The following is a 19144-nucleotide window of genomic DNA, read 5'->3' on the forward strand; positions in this document are numbered from 1 at the left end:
AATGTTCTATGATTTTATGTTAACGGTGACTCATTTATTTCAGCCCTTTGTGTTCAGCGCGTCTCTATTGAAATAAAGCTACGTTTCTATGAAAATTGAAGCCTTTGTTTTTTTTCGGCCCACATACACTCAAACCTTGTTTATTTGGCCTGTGTTAGCCTTTGAGTTTGACATGCTTGCTGTACACAAACCTGCCTTGTATCCTCAGCCCCACCCTCAGTCTAACTCACAAACCCAGACAGTTCCTGGGTTGCACAGGTGTGGCTGAAGCCAGTATTTCCAGGAACAGCGATGCTTTGTTAGAAACAAGGCCACGTGGGGCCTGATGCAACACCCCCGGGAGTAGGTTTCCTTCCCAAGGTTGCTCCCTGGAGTGGGACCTGAGGCAGCCAGTCCCCCAGGATTGCTGCCAGCGACACCGGCTGGTGCTAGCTCTCTCCTGAGGGCTTAGGCTTATGCAACTTTTTAAAAAATATATTTTATTAATTTTTTACCGGGAGGAAGGGAGAGAGATAGTTAGAAACATCGATGAGAGAGAAACATCGATCAGCTGCCTCCTGCACACCTCCCACTGGGGATGTGCCCGCAACCAAGGTACATGCCCCTGACCGGAATCGAACCCGGGACCCTTCAGTCCGCAGGCTGACGCTCTATCCACTGAGCCAAACCGGTTTTGGCGCAACTTTTTAAAGCATATATATTTTTTTATTTCAGAGAGGAAGGAAGAAGGAAAGAGAGAGAGAAACATCAATGATGAGAGAGAATCATAGATCGGCTGCCTTCAGCACGCCCCACACTTGGGATCGAGCCTGCAACCCGGGCATGTGCCCTTGACCGGAACTGAACCTAGGACCTTTAGTCCATAAGCTGATGCTCTATTCACCGAGCCAAACCGGCCAGGGCTGCAACTTTTCCTAAGATTTAACCCTTTTCTTTTTGGCCTCTATGTTCATTAGCCTGTCTGTGTCTGGCTGGATTCTGTGCAGTCCGTAGGTAAGAGGGTGAGAAGTGGCTAAACAGCAGGGAAGGGGAGGATCAGAGTAGGACAGCGGCTCAGGCTGTCACCACTCCTTTAAGAAGCAGGGGCTTTCTGCCGAAACCGGTTTGGCTCAGTGGATAGAGTGTCGGCTTGCAGACTGAGGGGTCCCAGGTTCGATTCCGGTCAAGGGCATGTACCTGGGTTGCGGGCACATCCCCAGTAGGAGATGTGCAGGAGGCGGCTGATCAATGTTTCTCTCTCATCGATGTTTCTAACTCTCTATCTCTCCCCCTTCCTCTCTGTGAAAAATCAATAAAATATCTTTAAAAAAAAAAAAAAAAGAAGCAGGGGCTTTCAAACTGCATCACTTCGCACCTTAATAAATGTCTAACCAGTGAGCGGTATACTGGAAACTAACATAATATCGAATGACAATTGTAATTGAAAAATAAAATAGCCCTGGCTGGTTTGGCTCAGTGGATAGAGCGTCGGCCTGTGGACTGAAGGGTCCCGGGTTCGATTCCGGTTAAGGGCACGTGCCAGGGTTTCAGGTTCGGTCCCCAGTAGGGGGCGTGCAGGAGGCAGCCGATCAATGATTCTCTCTCATCATTGATGTTTCTGTCTCTCCCTCTCCCTCTCATTTCCTTTCTGAATCAATAAAGATATATTACAAAATAATAATACTAAAATAAAACCGGGAGAGTCTCAGGCAAACCAGGGCTTCACCCCAGAAGGGCATGGACCCTCCCCTAAGGACGCTCAGCTTGACCTTTCCTTTCCTCTGGGGGTTGTGGGGGAGTGGTGTGAGCTCTGTGTCCGGGATCCACCCCCCACCCCACCTCACCACCCCAAGCCTTGTCACCTCCTGGACTCTACCTGGGAGCAGGGCCTGGGACCTTCCCCTCTTCCTGCCTCATTACTCTCCACCCCTTTCCCTCCGGAGCAGAGGTCTCTCCTTCCTCCTGGCTGCTCTCCAAGACCCACCCTGCCCTCCTCCTCCCTCTAGCCCAGCGGTTCTCAACCTGTGGGTCTCGACCCCTTTGGGGGTTGAACGACCCTTTCACAGGGGTCGCCTAAGACCATCGGAAAACACATATATCATTACATATTGTTTTTGTGATGAATCACTATGCTTTAATTATGTTCAACTTGTAACCATGAAAATACATCCTGCCTATCAGATATTTACATGACGATTCATAACAGTAGCAAAATGACAGTGATGAAGTAGCAACGAAAATGATTTTATGGTTGGGGGTCACCACAACATGAGGAACTGTATGAAAGGGTCGCGGCATTAGGAAGGTTGAGAACCACTGCTCTAGACTGAAGGGGCTCGCGTCCTGGGGCACGTGACTCCTGCAGTGGGATGCAGATCCCTGTCAGAATTTCCTTTTCAGGTCCTACCTTCCTTCAAGGCTGTGGCGTCCTTTGACCTCTTGGGGCTCTGCCCTCTGCAGCCTGGGAGCCAAGTGGAGCCAGGGGTCCAGCTGGGGTAGGTCATCCACAGTCCTGAGGCACGGGTCCGCTCCCACCGGGAACGCGCAGAGGCAGCGGCCAGTGCATCCACCCCACCTGGTGGAGGAAGAGAGATTGCAGCCCAACGCTGCGTGTACTTTTTGCAATAGCTTCCCTGCTGGGAAGAAGCACTATTTTGTCGGCCTGCGGACTGAAGGGTCCCAGGTTCTATTTGGGTCAAGGGCACAGGCCCAGGTTTCAGGCTCCATCCCCAGGAGGGGGCGTGCAGGAGGCAGCTGGTCAATGATTCTCTCTCATCATTGAGGTTTCTATCTCTCTCTCCCTCTCCTTTTGTCTCTGAAATCAATACAAATATATATATTTTTAATTTCTTTATTGATTAAGTTATTACATATGTGTTCTTATCCCCCCATTACCCCTGACCCTCCCCCACTCATGCCTTCACCCCCCTATTATCTGTGTCCATTGGTTAGGCCTATATGCATGCATACAAGTCCTTTGGTTGATCTCTCCCCCTTACCCCCACCCTCCCCTACCTTCCCTCTGAGGTTTGACGGTCTGATCGATGCTTCTCTGTTTCTGGATCTGTTTTTGCTCATCAGAGTATGTTGTTCATTATATTCCATAAATGAGTGAGATCATGTGATATTTATATATATACACAGTCCGTCCGGCAGACTTCCTACTGAAAGGTTCCTGATGGCAGAGGCGTCCCTCCCAAGCTTGGCCTCCGCCCCTATCCCAACATAATAAGGGGGTTCAGGGTGAAGGCACAGCCAGCAATCAGCGGTCAGGTTGGAGAGGTGCGATTCAGGAAAGAAAACATTAAGTCCAGAGTTCTCAGCAGCTGCTGGTTTGGTCTTCCTGCGTCTGCTCCTAAAAGCTGTTCTGTAGATGGAGCAGGGCTGGGGTTCCTAGGTTTTTGTGACTCAGGGGAACAAGGAGGTTTTTCTGGGGCTGGGTGCTGTTGGCAAGCTCGGCCTCTTTTGTTTGTCTAGGGGAAGTAAGGGGCCAATCGGATTGAGCCACCGGGGAAGAGCCCGGCGCTGAATGGTGAAGAAGAGCTGGCCAGGGACTCGGCCGCTGACATAGAGTCTTAGCCCCCACGTCTTTCCCCCTTCCCATTGGTCAGTCCACCAGGCAAGAGGCATGAGGATGACGGGGTTGCAATCTCCGACAATGCAGTTCTTCTTTGGGGCCCCAGGTCGAATCTCTCTGGTCAGTTGGAGGAGCTTGTCGGTGGGAGGTTTCTTCCACAGGGCTAGGGTCTCACAGCCCCAAGAGGCACAATAGAAGTCGTCCTCTCCTCCACAGTCACTACCCCCCTTCCCGGGGGCAGACATAATGTTCAGTGTACCATAATCCTTGCTCTAGGGCCAAGGTTCCGCACCCATAACTCTTGCTTCCGGTGGCCCAGGGTTGGTCCCCCCAGCCATACCTGGTCGACATGGATTGACTATGGGAATTTCCCCAGTTCTTTCCAAACAGTTTGCAGAGATCGGTCCGGATGACAGGCACCCCTACTCCTACAACAGAACCTATAACAGTCCCATCAATAGTCCGTGTGACCTCCCAAGAGTAATTCTTGGCTGAATGGGGATTTCCCAATCCCGGCTGCATGCAGACGAGAAGAGTCAGGATGAACACCGAGTGAGCCTGACCTTTAACGGGTCTCCGGTCCTCTGGACCCGCCATCCCTCGACGCTGTCGTTCGCCTTCTTGACCTGTGTACGATGGATCCAGTGTCTTTTTCCTGCAACTTGGATGGCGGTTGGAGTGCTCAGCACCACCTGGTAGGGTCCATCCCATCTAGGTTCCAGGCTGCCAGGGTCGTGACGTTTTCACCCAGACGAGGTCACCCGGAGAGAAGGCAGGCTGCGTCGGACTGGTTCTCGGTGCGTCCTCTTCTCGTACGGCTCTCACCACCCATTGTGCCGACGTGGCGCTGCTCTGCAAAGCCTGTAAGGACTTAAGCAAACTTTGGGTAGACGGCCGGGCAATTTCTTCCTCCCTTAGGCGGGGAAGAAGAGGTGGCGGCCTGCCAAACATAATTTCAAAAGGGGTGAGTCCTTTTATGTACGGGGTACACCTAGCTCTGAGGAGAGCAAAAGGAAGGAGACTTACCCAGTTTTCGCCAGTCTCTAATTTTAATTTAGTTAATGTTTCCTTTAAGGTCCGATTCATCCTCTCTACCTGTCCAGAACTCTGTGGTCTATAAACACAATGTAATTTCCAAGTTACTCTCAGGGCCTTAACTATGGATTGTGTAACTTTGGCGATAAACGCCGGGCCATTATCAGACCCCATATATAGTGGCAGGCCAAACCGGGGGGGCAATTTCAGAGAGGAGTTTCCTAACTACTACCTGTGCTGTCTCTGCCTTGGTTGGGTATGCCTCAGGCCAGCCAGAGAAGGTATTAATGAAAACCAGCAAGTATTTATACCCTCCTAGTCCTCCTGGCATCTCCGTGAAGTCTACTTCCCAGTGTTCTCCGGGGTTCTGACCTCGGAATCGCTGTCCCGGCGCGGCCACAAGAGGGGGTCCTTGGTTCACCTGGGCACATACTTGGCACCTTCTGGCCAAGTCTTGGGATATTTTCTGGAGCCCTGGGATGTAGAATTCTCTTCCCAGTAATTCTGATAGCTTCGTTCCCCCAGGTGGGTGCTTTGGTGGGTCTGGGAAGCGATAGTCCGCCCCAGGGCTTCTGGTACTATAGGCCTCCCATCTGGCAGAATTAGCCATCCAGCCTCTCCTTTCCGGGCCCTCAGCTTCTCAGCTAGCCTCTGCTCCTCTGGCAGATGAGTAGGCTTCTCTGGGAGCCTTCGTGCTGGCAGGGCGACGAGAACCTCCAAGGGCCCTACTGGTCTTTTAGCCACCTCCTTGGCGGTTTGGTCTGCAAATCGACTTCCCTGTGCTTCAGGACTATTTCCCTTCTGGTGTCCCCGGCAGTGGATTACCGCCACTTCCTTTGGCCCCCATATGGCTGCCAGGAGGTTAAGTATTTCAGAAGCGTTTTTAATGTCCTTTCCTCTTGATGTCAAAAGACCTCTTTCCTGATATAGGGCCCCATGCACATGTACTGTGGCAAAAGCATACCGACTGTCCGTGAAAATGTTCACTCTTTTTCCTTTTCCCCACCGGAGAGCCTGAGTGAGTGCTACGAGTTCTGCCTTTTGGGCTGAGGTGCCTCGTCCTAAGGCCTGTGCCCAGAGAATCTCCTTTTGTGTCACTACTGCCGCCCCCGCATACCGGGTACCTCCTTCTACAAAGCTGCTCCCATCGTCCATGTAGAGGGTCTCATCCGGATTCTGCAGGGGCTGGTCCACGAGGTCCTCTCGGAGGGAAGTGAGGGCAGTCAGTGTCTCCTCGCAGTCATGCAAAGGAGGCTCTGCCTCCTCGTCAAGGAGGAGTGTGGCCGGGTTCAAGGCAGCTGTTTTCAGGAAACTGACTCGTGGTGGGTCTAGCAGCAACACCTGGTACTGGGTAATGCGAGCATTAGACATCCATCTCTCCGGGGGGCTCCTTAATAAGGTCTCAACTGCATGCGGGGCAACTACTTGGAGATTTTGGCCAAAGGTCAGCTTTGAGGCTTCCTTTACCAGCAGGGCGGTGGCTGCAATGGCTCTCAAGCAGTTGGGCCATCCCGATGCCACTGGGTCAAGTCTCTTAGAGAGATAAGCTACGGGGCGTTTCCACGGTCCCAGGGGTTGCGTGAGGACCCCTTTCGCCACCCCTTTGTTCTCAGCTACATCTAACTGGAAGGGCTTGGTTAAGTCTGGCAGGGCGAGTGCCGGGGTGCTTACCAGCGCTTCTTTCAGTCTCTTATAAGCCTCTTCTTCCTTTTCTGTCCAGACCAGGGAGGCCTCCTTCCCCCCCGTTGCAGAGTATAATGGTCGTGCAATTTCTGCAAAACCTAATATCCATAGCCTGCAATAACCCACTGCCCCGAGGAACTCCGGGACTTGCCTTTTGGTGGTAGGCCTGGGGATTGACAAGATGGCCTTTATTCTGCTGCAAGATAAAGTTCGCCTACCCGCTTCTATGTTGTAACCCAAATATGTCACTCGGGTAGTGCACAGCTGAGCTTTCTTGGCTGAGACCCGATACCCCAAATCATCTAGGGTGGTCAGCAATTCTCGAGTGGCCTGTCTACAGTCCTGTTCCCCCTCCGTGGCCAGTAGGAGGTCATCTACATATTGGAGCAGAGTTACCTGTGGATGGTCCTGACGGAACTCACGGAGGTCTTGGTTTAGGGTCTCATCGAACAGAGTGGGCGAGTTCTTAAACCCTGTGGTAACCTAGTCCAAGTTAACTGTCCGGACTCTCCCTCTGTCGGGTCCACCCACTCGAAGGCGAAAATAGGTTGACTCTGCTTTGCCAGGGGTAGGGAGAAAAAGGCATCCTTTAGGTCTAAAACACTATAGAACCGGTGTTCTGGCTTGAGGAGGCTGAGAAGAGTGTAAGGGTTCGGAACCATAGGATGGATAGTCTCAACTCTCTTATGTACTTCCCTTATGTCCTGCACCGGCCCGAAATCCTCAATCCCTGGTTTTTGTACTGGCAACAGGGGAGTGTTCCAAGCAGATTGGCAAGGAATCAAGATTCCAGCCTCTCTCAGCCTCTTCATGTGCTTGGCGATTCCCGCTCTCGCCTTCTGGCTCATTGGGTATTGCTGGACTCTGACTGGGGTGGCGCTGCTGGTCAGCTGGACCACAATTGGAGGCCGGTGTTTAGCTAGCCCTGGCGGATTGTCCTCCGCCCAAACTCCCGGGATAGCCTGCCTTAATTGTTGGAGATAGGCATCTGCTGAGACTTCCCCCGGCTCCTCCTCATGTAGTAAATATTCCTCCTGTAAGGGCAATGTCAGGAGATATATCCCCGCAGTCCCTGGGTCTTGCAATTTGACCTCGGGCCCTGGCCCTTCAAAAGAAATTGTGGCCCGTAATTTATTCAGCAAATCCCCGCCTAGCAGAGGGTAAGGGCACTCTGGCATTACTAGGAATGAGTGAGTCACTGAGCCGTTTCCTAGGTCGCTGATCCGACCTTTAGTCCATGGGTAGGATTTTACTTTCCCAGTTGCCCCATTGATGGGGATTTTAGCCTTAGAGACCGGACCCTCTGGCTGTTGCAGGACAGAGAAGGTGGCTCCCGTGTCCACAAGGAAGTTCACCTTTTGGCCCCCCACTGTCAGAGTTATCCTGGGCTCTTGGGGGCCAGCTGAGCCCTGACATCCCTAATCCATCTCCTCCACCAGCACGGGATTCGGCTCCCCCGCACCTTCGGGGCGCTCCCTTCTCCAGTGTCCTTCCTTTTTGCAAAGTGCACACTGATTTTTTCCCAAGCCGGGGTCGGACTTCTTTTTTTCCGGGAGGCTTTCTTTTGCCCTTATTGTCTTTCCAGCCCCGTGGGCCTTTTCCCTCGTTTAAGGCCAGGAGGACCTTGGCCAACCGGGTGTTTAAACCTGCCGTCAGGTCCTCCCGATTGTTGAAAACCTTCTGGGCCACCTCAACCAACTCAGAAATTGATTTCCCCTCAAAGCCTTTTAACTTCTGTAATTTTTTTCTAATATCTGAGGCCGACTAGGAAACAAATGCAGCAACGACAGCCCTCCGATTTTCCGGGGCATCAGGGTCAATGGGGATGTACACCCGATAGGCCTCGCACAGCCTCTCAAGGAAAGCCGCCGGGCTCTCATTAGGCCCCTGGACTGTCTCTGTCACCTTAGAAAGGTTTGTGGGTCTCCGAGCAGCAGCTCGGATGGCCCCCAATAGAGTCTGGCGATACCGATCGAGAGCCTCCTTTCCCCTCTCAGTATTTGGATTCCAGGTAGGCCGCCTGGAGGGAGACACAGCCTCTAATCTATCTCAGTCAGAGGTAGGCTGCCCATCCGGACCCAGCACAAATCTCTTCCCCTCCGCCTTGACTCTCTCTCTCTCCTCTGAAGTGAAAAGAGTTTGCATCAACTGTTGACAATCAACCCAGGTAGGTTGATGGGTAAAAAACACAGACTCTAAAAGAGAAATCAACCCCTGTGGATTCTGGGAGAAAGAAGGAGTCTGGTTCTTCCAATTATATAGGTCACTGGTAGAAAAGGGGACATAAACCATGAAAGGCTGCCCGTCTGGACCTAAATCTAAAGGGCCTGCTGGCCTTGATGGCGATATGGGAGCTGCAGGACTGGTGGATGCCGCCGGGTCCTGCAGCTTCTCCCCCCCTCCTTCTCTCTCTCCATACGCTGTCCCTCGCCTCGTGAGAGAAGGGGAAAACGGAGCCGGGCCCTGGACTGGGGCTCCCGGAGGAACGGAAACCGGAAACCGGCTGTGGAGAAGGCCGGGGCTCCTGACCGGGGTCACTTGCCACCGTGGTACCAGTGGAGGGAGGAGCATACGGGGGAGGCCTGACCTTGGGGAGTGCCTCCTCGCCCGTATCCTGCAGAACAGGGGGGGTTTTGCCCTTCTTGGCTAAGGCCAAGAGGACTGTCTGTCTCTGTCCCAATTTCTTTTCTTTATCCTGACAACTCTGTAACCACCTTGGTTTTTCAGTCAAAATATCGACCCACACTTGAATATAGGGAATTTGGTCGGGGTGACCCAGCCGGCCATAGACAACATGGTGAACCCGATGAGCAGTGGTTAAATCATCAGTCCCTACGTCCGGCCATCCCACCTGGAAAGTGGGCCACTCCCTTTCACAGAATTTCTGCAAATCGAAAGCATTAACATTATGACCATATCCTTCAGCTCGCTTCTTGAAGTCCTGAAAATTGTTCAAAAAACATTGCAGCGGGGTGCACACAGAAGCAGACGACGACGACCCTTGACCCATTTTGACAAACACCAAGACAACAAACACCAAACAGACAAACCCAGTGCAGCCTACAGCCGCACGAACCAGGGACCCCGGCCACCGTCGTGGCCGCGGGTCAGGACCAGGAGTACCGCTGCGTCCAGCCCTCCATGTAGGTCCTTCCGTGGGACGTCCCAATTCCTGTTTAACGACCGGTCCTTACCTCTCTCGAGAGTCCAGGTGGCTCGGTTTCCGAATTGAAAGTTTTGGGTGGACTGGAGGCCTCCTTGGTAGTCGTTCTCCACAGGTGTGGGGTATCTCGCTGAGTGCCCGGCGACAAGTGGGGGAGAGCCTCCTGCCTTGAATAGGGGGTCCCTCTCACCCCTGCCAGGGGAGAGCCTCCAGGCTTAAATAAGGGGTCCCTCTCCTCCCTGCCGGGTATCTCGCTGGGGCCTCCAAATGTTATGGGTTGGCTCAACGAGATAGACCACCGACTCAGAATTTAAATTTAATAGCCTTTATTAAGCTGGCCAGCTGACCATAGCCCGTACCTTCCCCCTCTGGGAAGCCTCGAGGCATGTGGCAGAGACCAAGGGTGCAGTATGATCCTTTATAGCAAGACAGTGTTAAGAAAAATTAACTACATAGCATCCCATTAAGGTTAAACAGAGTCACACCTGGCTGGAGCATATCATAACACATTGTTTTTCTAAGACAATCTAACAATCCTTCTCCCACTGACCCTGACGCACTTCTTACTCCTACATCCCCCCCTCCCTCCGAGCACATTCAATTTACATGTCTCATTTCCCCCCCCCCAACACATTCCGTAACCCTTTACTCTATAACATTGTAACATTCTGTAACTTTTTCATGACTCAGTCCCCTACCCCATAACACATGGTCTGGTCAGTGCTTCAGGCTGCCCGCTCTAGGCTCAGTCCTCCATAATTACGGAACCCAGATCTCAAATCCCCCGGCGCCAACAGCCTCTCGGATCTCCTTTCCCCCAGTCAGGGGCTGTGCCTGTCCCAAGGGACACGGCTGGGTGCCGTGCAGTCTCCCTCGGACCCTCTGGGCTCAGAGGTGTGGCAGACTTTCCTGCCCAGATCCCTGGTTTTTACCTTTCCAGGGGAACTCTGCCCTTCCCGGCTGCAAACTGTCTCACCAGCTGAGTCTCCTTCGCCAATTCGGGGTGGGTGTTATTGGTTTCAGCTGCTCATTCTATTTGCTCAGGGACAAGCCCTGGGACGCATCCACCTATTCCGCCCCCATCTTGTCTCCCCTTGTTATTCTTGAACAGAGACTGGCTGACTCCTCACATCCCTCAGGTCTCAACGCCCCCATACCTTTCCTTGGTGCGGGGAGAAATTTGAGTCCCCCCTCCCGCACCAACTCACCCCGCCCCTTTATAACCCTTCCTAGCTTTGTTTGGCTCCAGGTGACACTGATCACCCAGGAAGGCACTCTCTCACATAGTTACCTTGTTGAGCGTAAACCAGTAAACTGAATATATATATATATATTTTAAGAATCACTGCTTTTGCTTGACCTTTAACCAGTCTCCCTGAACCAGTCAACTCGGGGGCCAGGGATTATTGTCTGTTGGGTTCGCTGCAATGTCCCCAGTGCTCAGAACGGTACCTGGTGCACCATAGGCACGCAATAGAGGTTTGCCCAGTGGATTTTTATTATGTATTTACTGAAAGAGTCCAAGAAACTGTTAGGGGCACAGTGGGAAACGTAGCCCCTACCATTTTCTCCCTCCTGGGTGTTTGTGGGGATGCTGTGCCTCAGTTTCAGCAGCCCCCCAAAAAGGGATCTGAAGTCGCCGTTCCTATGCTGGCCGCTTGAGCTCGGTGCCCTTAGGTGTAGTCCTTAAGCCAATCCCCGTGGGCAAGGCTCAGATTGAGTTTTGTCTCCAGCCAGGTGCCTGCAGGAGCCCCTTCTGCTCCCATCAGGCCCCGCCCTGGTGGGCGGAGCCACGGCCAGGCCGGCACAGATAAAAGTTCAAGGCCAGGCGCCTCAGTCATTACTTGAGCATCGCAGCCCAAGCGCACGCGCCTCGCGCACCTTCCGCCCGCCAGCCCGCCAGCTACCCAGCCCGCCAGCTACCCAGCTACCCAGCCCGCCAGCTCGCCAGCTCGCCAGCTACCCAGCCCGCCAGCTCGCCAGCCCGCCAGCTCGCCAGCTCGCCAGCTACCCAGCTACCCAGCTACCCAGCTACCCAGCTCGCCAGCTACCCAGCCCGCCAGATCATCCGCACCCTGAACCATGTCCCGCCGAGTAGACCCCAAGTCCACCTCCCACACCGACGACGAGATAGAGATGGGGCACCCGGTCATCGACGTGAAGCCCGAGCCACATCCGTGGCCCCTACAGGCCGCGGGGCTGCAGCGGGGTCCCCCAGAGGAGGTGCCCATGCCGGGCCGCCTCGGGGGCGCACCCCGCTCCTCCTCTATCCCAGTGCCCACCCCCTCCCGTTCCCTCCTCGCCCAGATCTTGCAGAACCAGTCGGTGCCGCCGGCGCCGTGGACTTCTCTGGTCCCTGATCCTTACAACCGCCAGCCCCGAACTGACAGACACCCCGATATCTTGACCTGCGGCCTCTGCCTGCAGACCTTCCCGCTGGAGGCCATCACGGCTTTCGTGGACCACAAGAAGCAGGGCTGTCAGCCCTCGTGCGGCCCCAGCCGTGGCTCGGACTCAGAACTTGAGAACCCGAAGGCCTTGACTTGCCTCCACTGTGGCCGACAGTTCACCGAGGCCCGGAAGATGCTGCGCCATGCCCAGTGGGACCACGGACTGTCCATCTACCAGACGGAACCCGAGGCCCCAGAGACTCCGCTGCTGGGCCTGGCCGAGGTGGCTGCAGCCAGGTTAGCAGCGGTGGGGCAGGAAGTGGAGGCCGAGGGCTCCTGGGCGAACAGCCCCCCCAGGCAGAACCCCACCTGCCCCTTGTGCCTGAAGACCTTCAGCTCCTTCACCAGCCTCAGGGTGCACATGTGCCTGAACTCGGCCGAGCAGCCCTATGCCTGTGACCAGTAGTGCTCTTACGCCTGTGCCCAGAGCAGCAGCCTGACTGTGCACCGGCGCTCACACACCGGGGAGCGGCCCTATACCTGCGACCTCTGCTCCTTTGCCTGTGTCCAGAAAAGCAAGCTTAGCCGCCGCATACACGGTCTGGGGCCCGGCGGAACCCGCTTTGAGTGCCCCCACTGCCGTGTGCCCTTCCGCCTGCGGGCCACCCTGGACAAACAGCTGTGGCAGAAGCACCTGCAAGCAGGCGGGAGGCCTGAGTGGCAGGAATGCCCTTCCCCCCTGCTGTTCCTGGTTGATCACGTCCTGCTGTGAATGAATCCTCCTTCCCTCTTTCCCTCCCTCATTCCCTCCCTCTTGTTTGCAAAATATTTAAAAAATAAAATAAGCCGAAACCGGTTTGGCTCAGTGGATAGAGCGTTGGCCTGCGGACTGAAAGGTCCCAGGTTCGATTCCGGTCAAGGGCATGTACCTGGGTTGTGGGCACATCCCCAGCAGGAGATGTGCAGGAGGCAGCTGATTGATGTTTCTCTCTATCCCTCTCCCTTTCTCTCCGTAAAAAATCAATAAAATATATTTTAAAATAAAATAAAAAAATAGAAGAGAGACTGGAGCTCCCTCCCTCCCTGCCACGTGAGGTGGCTCTCTGAAAACACGGAGGAGTGCTCTCACAGACACTGAGCTAGCTAGCACCTTGATCTTGGCCTTGTTGTTTTAGCAACCGAGTTCATGGTATTGTGTGACTGGGCCCCCTGGTGGTCAGTGCACTCCCACAGCCGGAGCCCAGAAGCCGGGCTCATGGCTGGTGAGCACAGGTAGCCTCTCCTGCCTCTGCGGCAGCGGCAGTGGCACCGGTAAGGAGCAAGCGGTAAGGAGCAAGCGGAGAGTGGTTTAAAGCACCGAGCGCTGAGCGCCAAGCCCAGCTCCAGCTCTTCCCCGGCTGCCTGCCACTTTGTGCATGCCCCGAGGGGCCCCGGTTTGGAGAGGGCACAGTCCAGGTTGCTGGGGACCACCCCCCATGCATGAATCCATGCACTGGGCCTCTAGTGTGTGTATGTATGTGTGTGTGTGTATATATATATATATAAAAGAAAGAGCACATCCCACTTTCTGGGCCTTAAAGGTTGGTCTAGGGGAGGCACATGACTCTGGAGAATCAATCACACGCTTGGAGTTCTGCTCTTTTTTTCCTTTTCAATTGGCTGTCAGGGACGTGAACTACCAGGTGAGTCCATGATTTTCTGATGGCCATGAGCTCAACCTGACGGAGAAAGCCAACTCAGTGGAAGGTCGCCATGCAGAAAGACACAAACACACCGAGAAGCAGAGAGTCCTGCAGCCGCGGAGCTCCTGGGTCCTGTGGTCTGCAGCTGCTGTCCTGCCCTCCCTGCTGACACACAGGAGCCAATTCACGCCTCTCCTCCTAAGCCCCCTGATGGAAACTTTCAGGAGGAGGGCCTTCTGAAAACCAGCCACTAGACCAGGGGTGGGCAAACTTTTTGACTCGAGGGCCACAATGGGTTCTTAAACTGGACCGGAGGGCCGGAACAAAAGCATGGATGGAGTGTTTGTGTGAACTAATATAAATTCAAAGTAAACATCATTACATAAAAGGGTACGGTCTTTTTTTTTTTTTTAGTTTTATTCATTTCAAACGGGCCGTAGTTTGCCCACGGCTGCACTAGACTGTCTCTCACCTGGTTCTCTTCCTACGGAGATGATGCTGGTCCCAGCCTCTGACTTTGGCTCAAAGCAGCTGACATCGCAATAACATCAGGCCCCAAGCCCAAACAGAGAGGAGAGGAGAGGAGAGAGATTTGCCCCGGGCACACTGCCGAAGAAAAGATCCCCGGCAAAGCTGCGTGCTTTAATACAGTTTATTTCTCCTCTAATTGAGATACTGGCTTTTAAAAACAAGACAGTTTGGTTAGAATATGAGCGAGTGATGTCTCTAGAAGCAGAAAAGAATCTTATTGTGAAACTAAGTTTCAGGAGATAAAAGCAATCTTTAATTTATAAAGTGAGTTTCCTGTCCCATCCCTGAATGGCTTGTCTTTTTGATTGGCTGCCTCCTGCAAGTCCCCGACTGGGGATCAAGCGCACAATCTGGGCATGTGCCCTTGACCGGAATTGAACCCAGGACCCTTCAATCCGCAAGCCAACACTTGTGTCCACTGAGCCAAACCAGCTAGGGCGGGGCCTGTTATTTTAAAATTCTGAGCTTATAAGCCAGGTTCCTGTGTTCTTTTACAGCTTGTTATTAGTTACGCCTTGATTGTTGTAGTTATCACTGGGAGGAATTGACCTCCAGGCCAATTGGCTGTGAGAATCAGCTGTGTCTGCAGTGGGAGAACTTCTGTGCTGGAGACACCCCTCTGGGGCAAGACTTGCTTCAATGGGGCTTTGGTGCTGGCTGAGTCTGCCCCCTGAGTGTGTCTTTTATGGTTCCATGGAGCTGCAAACTGGATGGTCCCGCTCTGACCTCTGGGCTTCCTGGCTCCTGGATCTCTAGGGAGGTGCTAATCTAGCCTTTGCCTGCGGCTATTCAGCAAAAGCCTCCCAGCAGGGCTTGGTCAGGGTGGGTCCCACGGGATCAACAGGGCGGGGCTAGCAGTTATGGCTGCTCTGAGTCCTGCCCTCAGAGGTTTGCTTCTCAATGTCCCGATAATCGCTGCAAGCCCCTCGGAGAGAAAGCTGCCCTCGAGTTCTGACCGATGCCAGACAGTCCCGTTTCTCCCGCATGAGTCTGGGTCCCTAGAGACTCGCCCAGATCTGGAGCTCAGAGCCTGAGACTCCCTCCCGATTGAAAACGACAACTGCGCCCTCAGCCGCCAGCCCGCTCCGCATGCACCTCCGCACCTCAGTATTTTACTTCCGCACTGCGCCTCCTCTGAGTCTCGGTATGGTTTTCTCTTTCCTTCTAGTTGTAGGATTTCCACTCATCCAGCCTTCCTGTGGTTCTGGATGATGTCCGTCCCGTCTTTTAGTTGTATTTTTGAAGTGGTTGTGCGAGGCAGCAAACTCCGGTGTTTACCTATGCCACCATCTTGGTTCTCTCCATTTACAGCTTGTTGATTTCTTTTGTCACCTGTGCTTTCCTTTCCTCCTTGGGATATTTTGCCACATCAGAACCAGAGTTCCACTCAAGAGCTGACTGACTCTCAGAGGCTGCTTCCTGAGTGCCTTTGTCTGCAAGTGCAGAACAAGTGCCTGGCTGTGCCAGCTGCCCCTTCACTCCCAGGCACAGCGTCTGTTGGCGTGATTAGTCCACTCCACCATCCCACATCTCTGTCTGGCCTGGGTCCAAAGCAGAAATCTCCCTTCACTCTGAGAATGGAAAGCACCTCCCAGGCCAGTCAGGCACTTGTTGTGCTGTGGATGGGGGGTAAGCAGGAGTCCGAGCAGAAGTCCCAAAAGGTACGGTCCCGTCCACTCCTTTCGTGCCATATGCTACCACTGTTCGCCTTTGTGATCCGGGCCAGGACTTTCTCTCATTCTCTCCCTCAGTGACAATTCTTCCTCATGGTTCAACCTTAACATGCAAGCCCTCAGCTCTGAGGCCTCCTGAAGCAGGCATGCAGCTTCTTAACACTCCTTCTTCCTCGTTGGTCTGCCTCTTTCAAATACCCTCCCTGGCAGTATTCAATCTTTAGTCTCAGCACAACATCTCAGTATACACACATGAGATCATATTCCCCTCCCTGGGTTCTGACTGAGTGCAGAATAATTGAGAATCAGATCTGGGGCAAAATTTGGAATTACTGTGAACTGAGTGAGAAATGAGGAAAGAATTGAGGGTTCCCAGCTCAGAGAGAAGGCTGCATGGTCACTGTCGTCAAACCTTGGAAGGGCTGTCATGTGGGAAAGGGATTAGAACGCCTGTGCAAGGTTTCTGTAAGATTTAAAAAATATATACTTCTATTGATTTCAGAGAGGAAGGGAGAGGGAGAGAGAGAGAGAGAGAGAGAGAGAGAGAAACATCAATGATGAGAGAGAATCATGGATCGGCTTTCTCCTGAAGGCCCTCTACTGGGGATCGAACCTGCAACCCAGGCATGTGCCTTGACAGGAATCAAACCCGGGACCCTTTAGTCTGCAGGAGGATGTCCTATCCATTGAGGCAAACCAGCTAGGGTGGTTTCTGTAAGATTTGACTTTTTAAAAACCACGAGCAAGTATTACTTTGATAAATAAAAAAATAAAACAATAAAGATAGACACACAATATGGGTCTTGTTGTAAAGGGCCCAGAATGGCAAAACTGGAATGAAAAGGAACACTTCTTTTTTTTAAAAAAATATATGGATTTTTATTGATTTCAGAGAGGAAGGAAGAGGGAGAGAGAGTCAGAAACATCAATAATGAGAGAGAATCATTGATTGGCTGCCTCCTGCATGCCCCTCACTGAGCTACGCCAGCCAGGCCAGTGTCTCGTTTCAAAAGCAGTTGAGAAAGTGGAAAGCTAATAGAACTGGGAGTCAGAAGACCTCTGCCCTTCCACTTATAACTGGCTATGTGACTCTGGAAAACTATTAAACTTCTCTGAGCCTCAGTTTTCTCATCAGCACCTCAGTGTCACTGAGGCAGATATCAGATTAAATAAGAGGAACACTTCTTGAAGCAAAATCAAAAAGACCCATCTAAGAAGCGGAGCTGTCCACTACGAAACGGGTTGCGTGGTGAAGTGAGATTCTTGTTTTGATGGTATTCAAGCAAATGGTGAACAACCACAACTACCTGATCCCAAGCGGAACGGGGAGTTTAACAGAGTGGCTCTCCTAGCCAGTGTCCTTTAGGTTACAAAGTAAGAGTGACCTTCTCGCCGCAGCTCAGGTTGGGTGAGGTTTCTGGAGAGAAGTCAGCTCTCACTGGACCCAAGGAAAACCCAAGCAACTTGGCTGCGGAAAGGAGGGGTGGGGAGGGGATGAGATCAGCTCCAGGCCAGCCCCACTGTGGTGACTCAGCTCTCAGCTCTGATTCTGGCATTTTTTAGTTCATATTCTTTCCCAAGAATCTGGAAGGCCATTGGCAAGACTTTGAATTTGGCTTCGTCTGAGTCAGGTGTTCGGTCCTGGTTCAATCAGTGGTGGTCATGGGGGTGGAGTCCCATGATTCAAACATAGGAGCATGGTGACAGAGACATCCATGCTGTGGGGGTAAAAAATTCTCAGAAAAGTTGGGAGGGGCAGACACCCTCAAAATGATGGTTAGGGTCCTGTCCAAACTCAGGGCTCACTCATTCTGAATCAAAAATAATTCCAGACAGAACCTAGAGATAGAACCTAGCGGGAGAACATGGCAAAAGATCCTGGACAGAACCTGGCTACAGAACTTGGCTGGAGAACCTGGCTACAGAACCTGGCTGGAGAACCAAGCGAGAGAACATGGCAACATAACCTGGACAGAACCTGGCTGGAGAACCAAGCGAGAGAACATGGCAACATAACCTGGACAGAACCTGGCGACCGAGCCTGGCTGGAGAACCTGGAGAACCTAGCGAGAGAACATGGCAAGAGAACCTGGACAGAACCTGGCTGGAGAACCTGGCTAGAACCAGACAAGAAGAACCTGACTATGATCATCACCTGAACGCTGCCTCTGTGTCACTCCTTCTTCGCCGACTCCGTCCACACCTTTGGGGACCCCTGGACCTGCTGGGGTTGGACCCCAACAGTATCTGTTTACAATAAAGTTTTTCTGCTTGCAATAAAGTTTCTGTACTTCTCACCTAAAATAATAATAATAATAATAATTCCAAGCAGACGATGTTCTTCATGGGGTTATAAAGAGGTCAGGACTGATTCCTATTCAGCTGAAGGCAAACACTTGAATTAAAGTGAGGGGACGGGAGCCCTAGCTGGTTTGTTCAGAGAATAGAGCATCGGCCTGCAGACCAAAGGGTCCCGGGTTCGATTCTGGTCAAAGGCATGTACCTTGGTTGCAGGCTCCTCCCCAACCCGGGCCCTGGTCATGGTGCGTGCAGGAGGCAACCAATCGATGTGATTCCCTCACATCGATGTTTCTCTCTGTTTTTCCCTCTCTTTTTCACTCTCTCTAAAAATCAATGGAAAAATATCCTTGGGTGAGGATTCAAAAAAAAAAATTAAGGGGACAGGAGAGGTGAGGGCAAGGCCATGGGAAAAAGTGGTGAGAAGGGAGTCGACGTAGCCCACTGGGCAACTCACAGGCCTTGGCAGGTCGTCTACTGAGACACACAGTGTGTGGGACAGAACCACCCACTGGCTGCATTGCAAGTTACACTCCACCTGTGTCAATGCAGATTTTTCCCATGCAGTTTTAAAATTAACTTTTAAATTTTAGAATAGTTTTACATTTACAATAGGCTGGGCCAATAATACACAGTTTCTATATAGCCCACACCCAGTTTCCTCCGTTGTTCATATCCTACATGACGATGGTACACTCTCACAACTAACAAACCGATATGAATATGTTACTAACTAAATGCCATACTTAATTTGGATTTCATCAGTTTTCCACTGATGTCAATTTTTTTCCATTTCAGGATCCCATTCAAAGTACCCATATCTGTTTCCCAGGGCTGCCAGAACAAATGACCACAAACGTAGTGGCTTAAAACAATCAAGATGTATTCTCTCACAATTCTGGAGGCCGGAAGTCCAAAACCTGTAGGGGGTCTCCATCTGAATCCTTCCACATCTCCTCCAGCTTCCTGGCGGCTCCTGGCGTCCCACGTGGAGTTATGCCTTCGAGCGGATGACTCCAGTCTCTGCTTCCATCTCTTCATGGCCTTCATTGTACGCTCGGTGCCTGTCTCAAACCGCCCACTCCCTTCTCTTAGAAATTGTTGGATTTAGGGCTCACCCCTACATTCAGGAT

General features: G+C 52.4%; 1 protein-coding gene and 1 pseudogene across 1 annotated transcript; both read right to left on the minus strand.

Moving 5' to 3' along the window:
* Window positions 1-5008: 5008 nt before the first annotated feature.
* Window positions 5009-11521, minus strand: LOC138998547 (uncharacterized). The gene is given in 4 exon segments (XM_070400701.1): window positions 5009-6750; window positions 6753-6828; window positions 9469-9610; window positions 11457-11521. Coding segments are annotated over 4 exon segments (2025 nt in total).
* Window positions 6998-8566, minus strand: LOC138998455 (uncharacterized; annotated as a pseudogene).
* Window positions 11522-19144: the final 7623 nt, after the last annotated feature.

This window comes from Myotis yumanensis, unplaced genomic scaffold, assembly GCF_028538775.1.
Source record: "Myotis yumanensis isolate MYYU_CA2020_CCGP unplaced genomic scaffold, mMyoYum1.0.hap1 SCAF_20, whole genome shotgun sequence".
In the NCBI taxonomy this organism is placed as follows: domain Eukaryota; kingdom Metazoa; phylum Chordata; class Mammalia; order Chiroptera; family Vespertilionidae; genus Myotis; species Myotis yumanensis.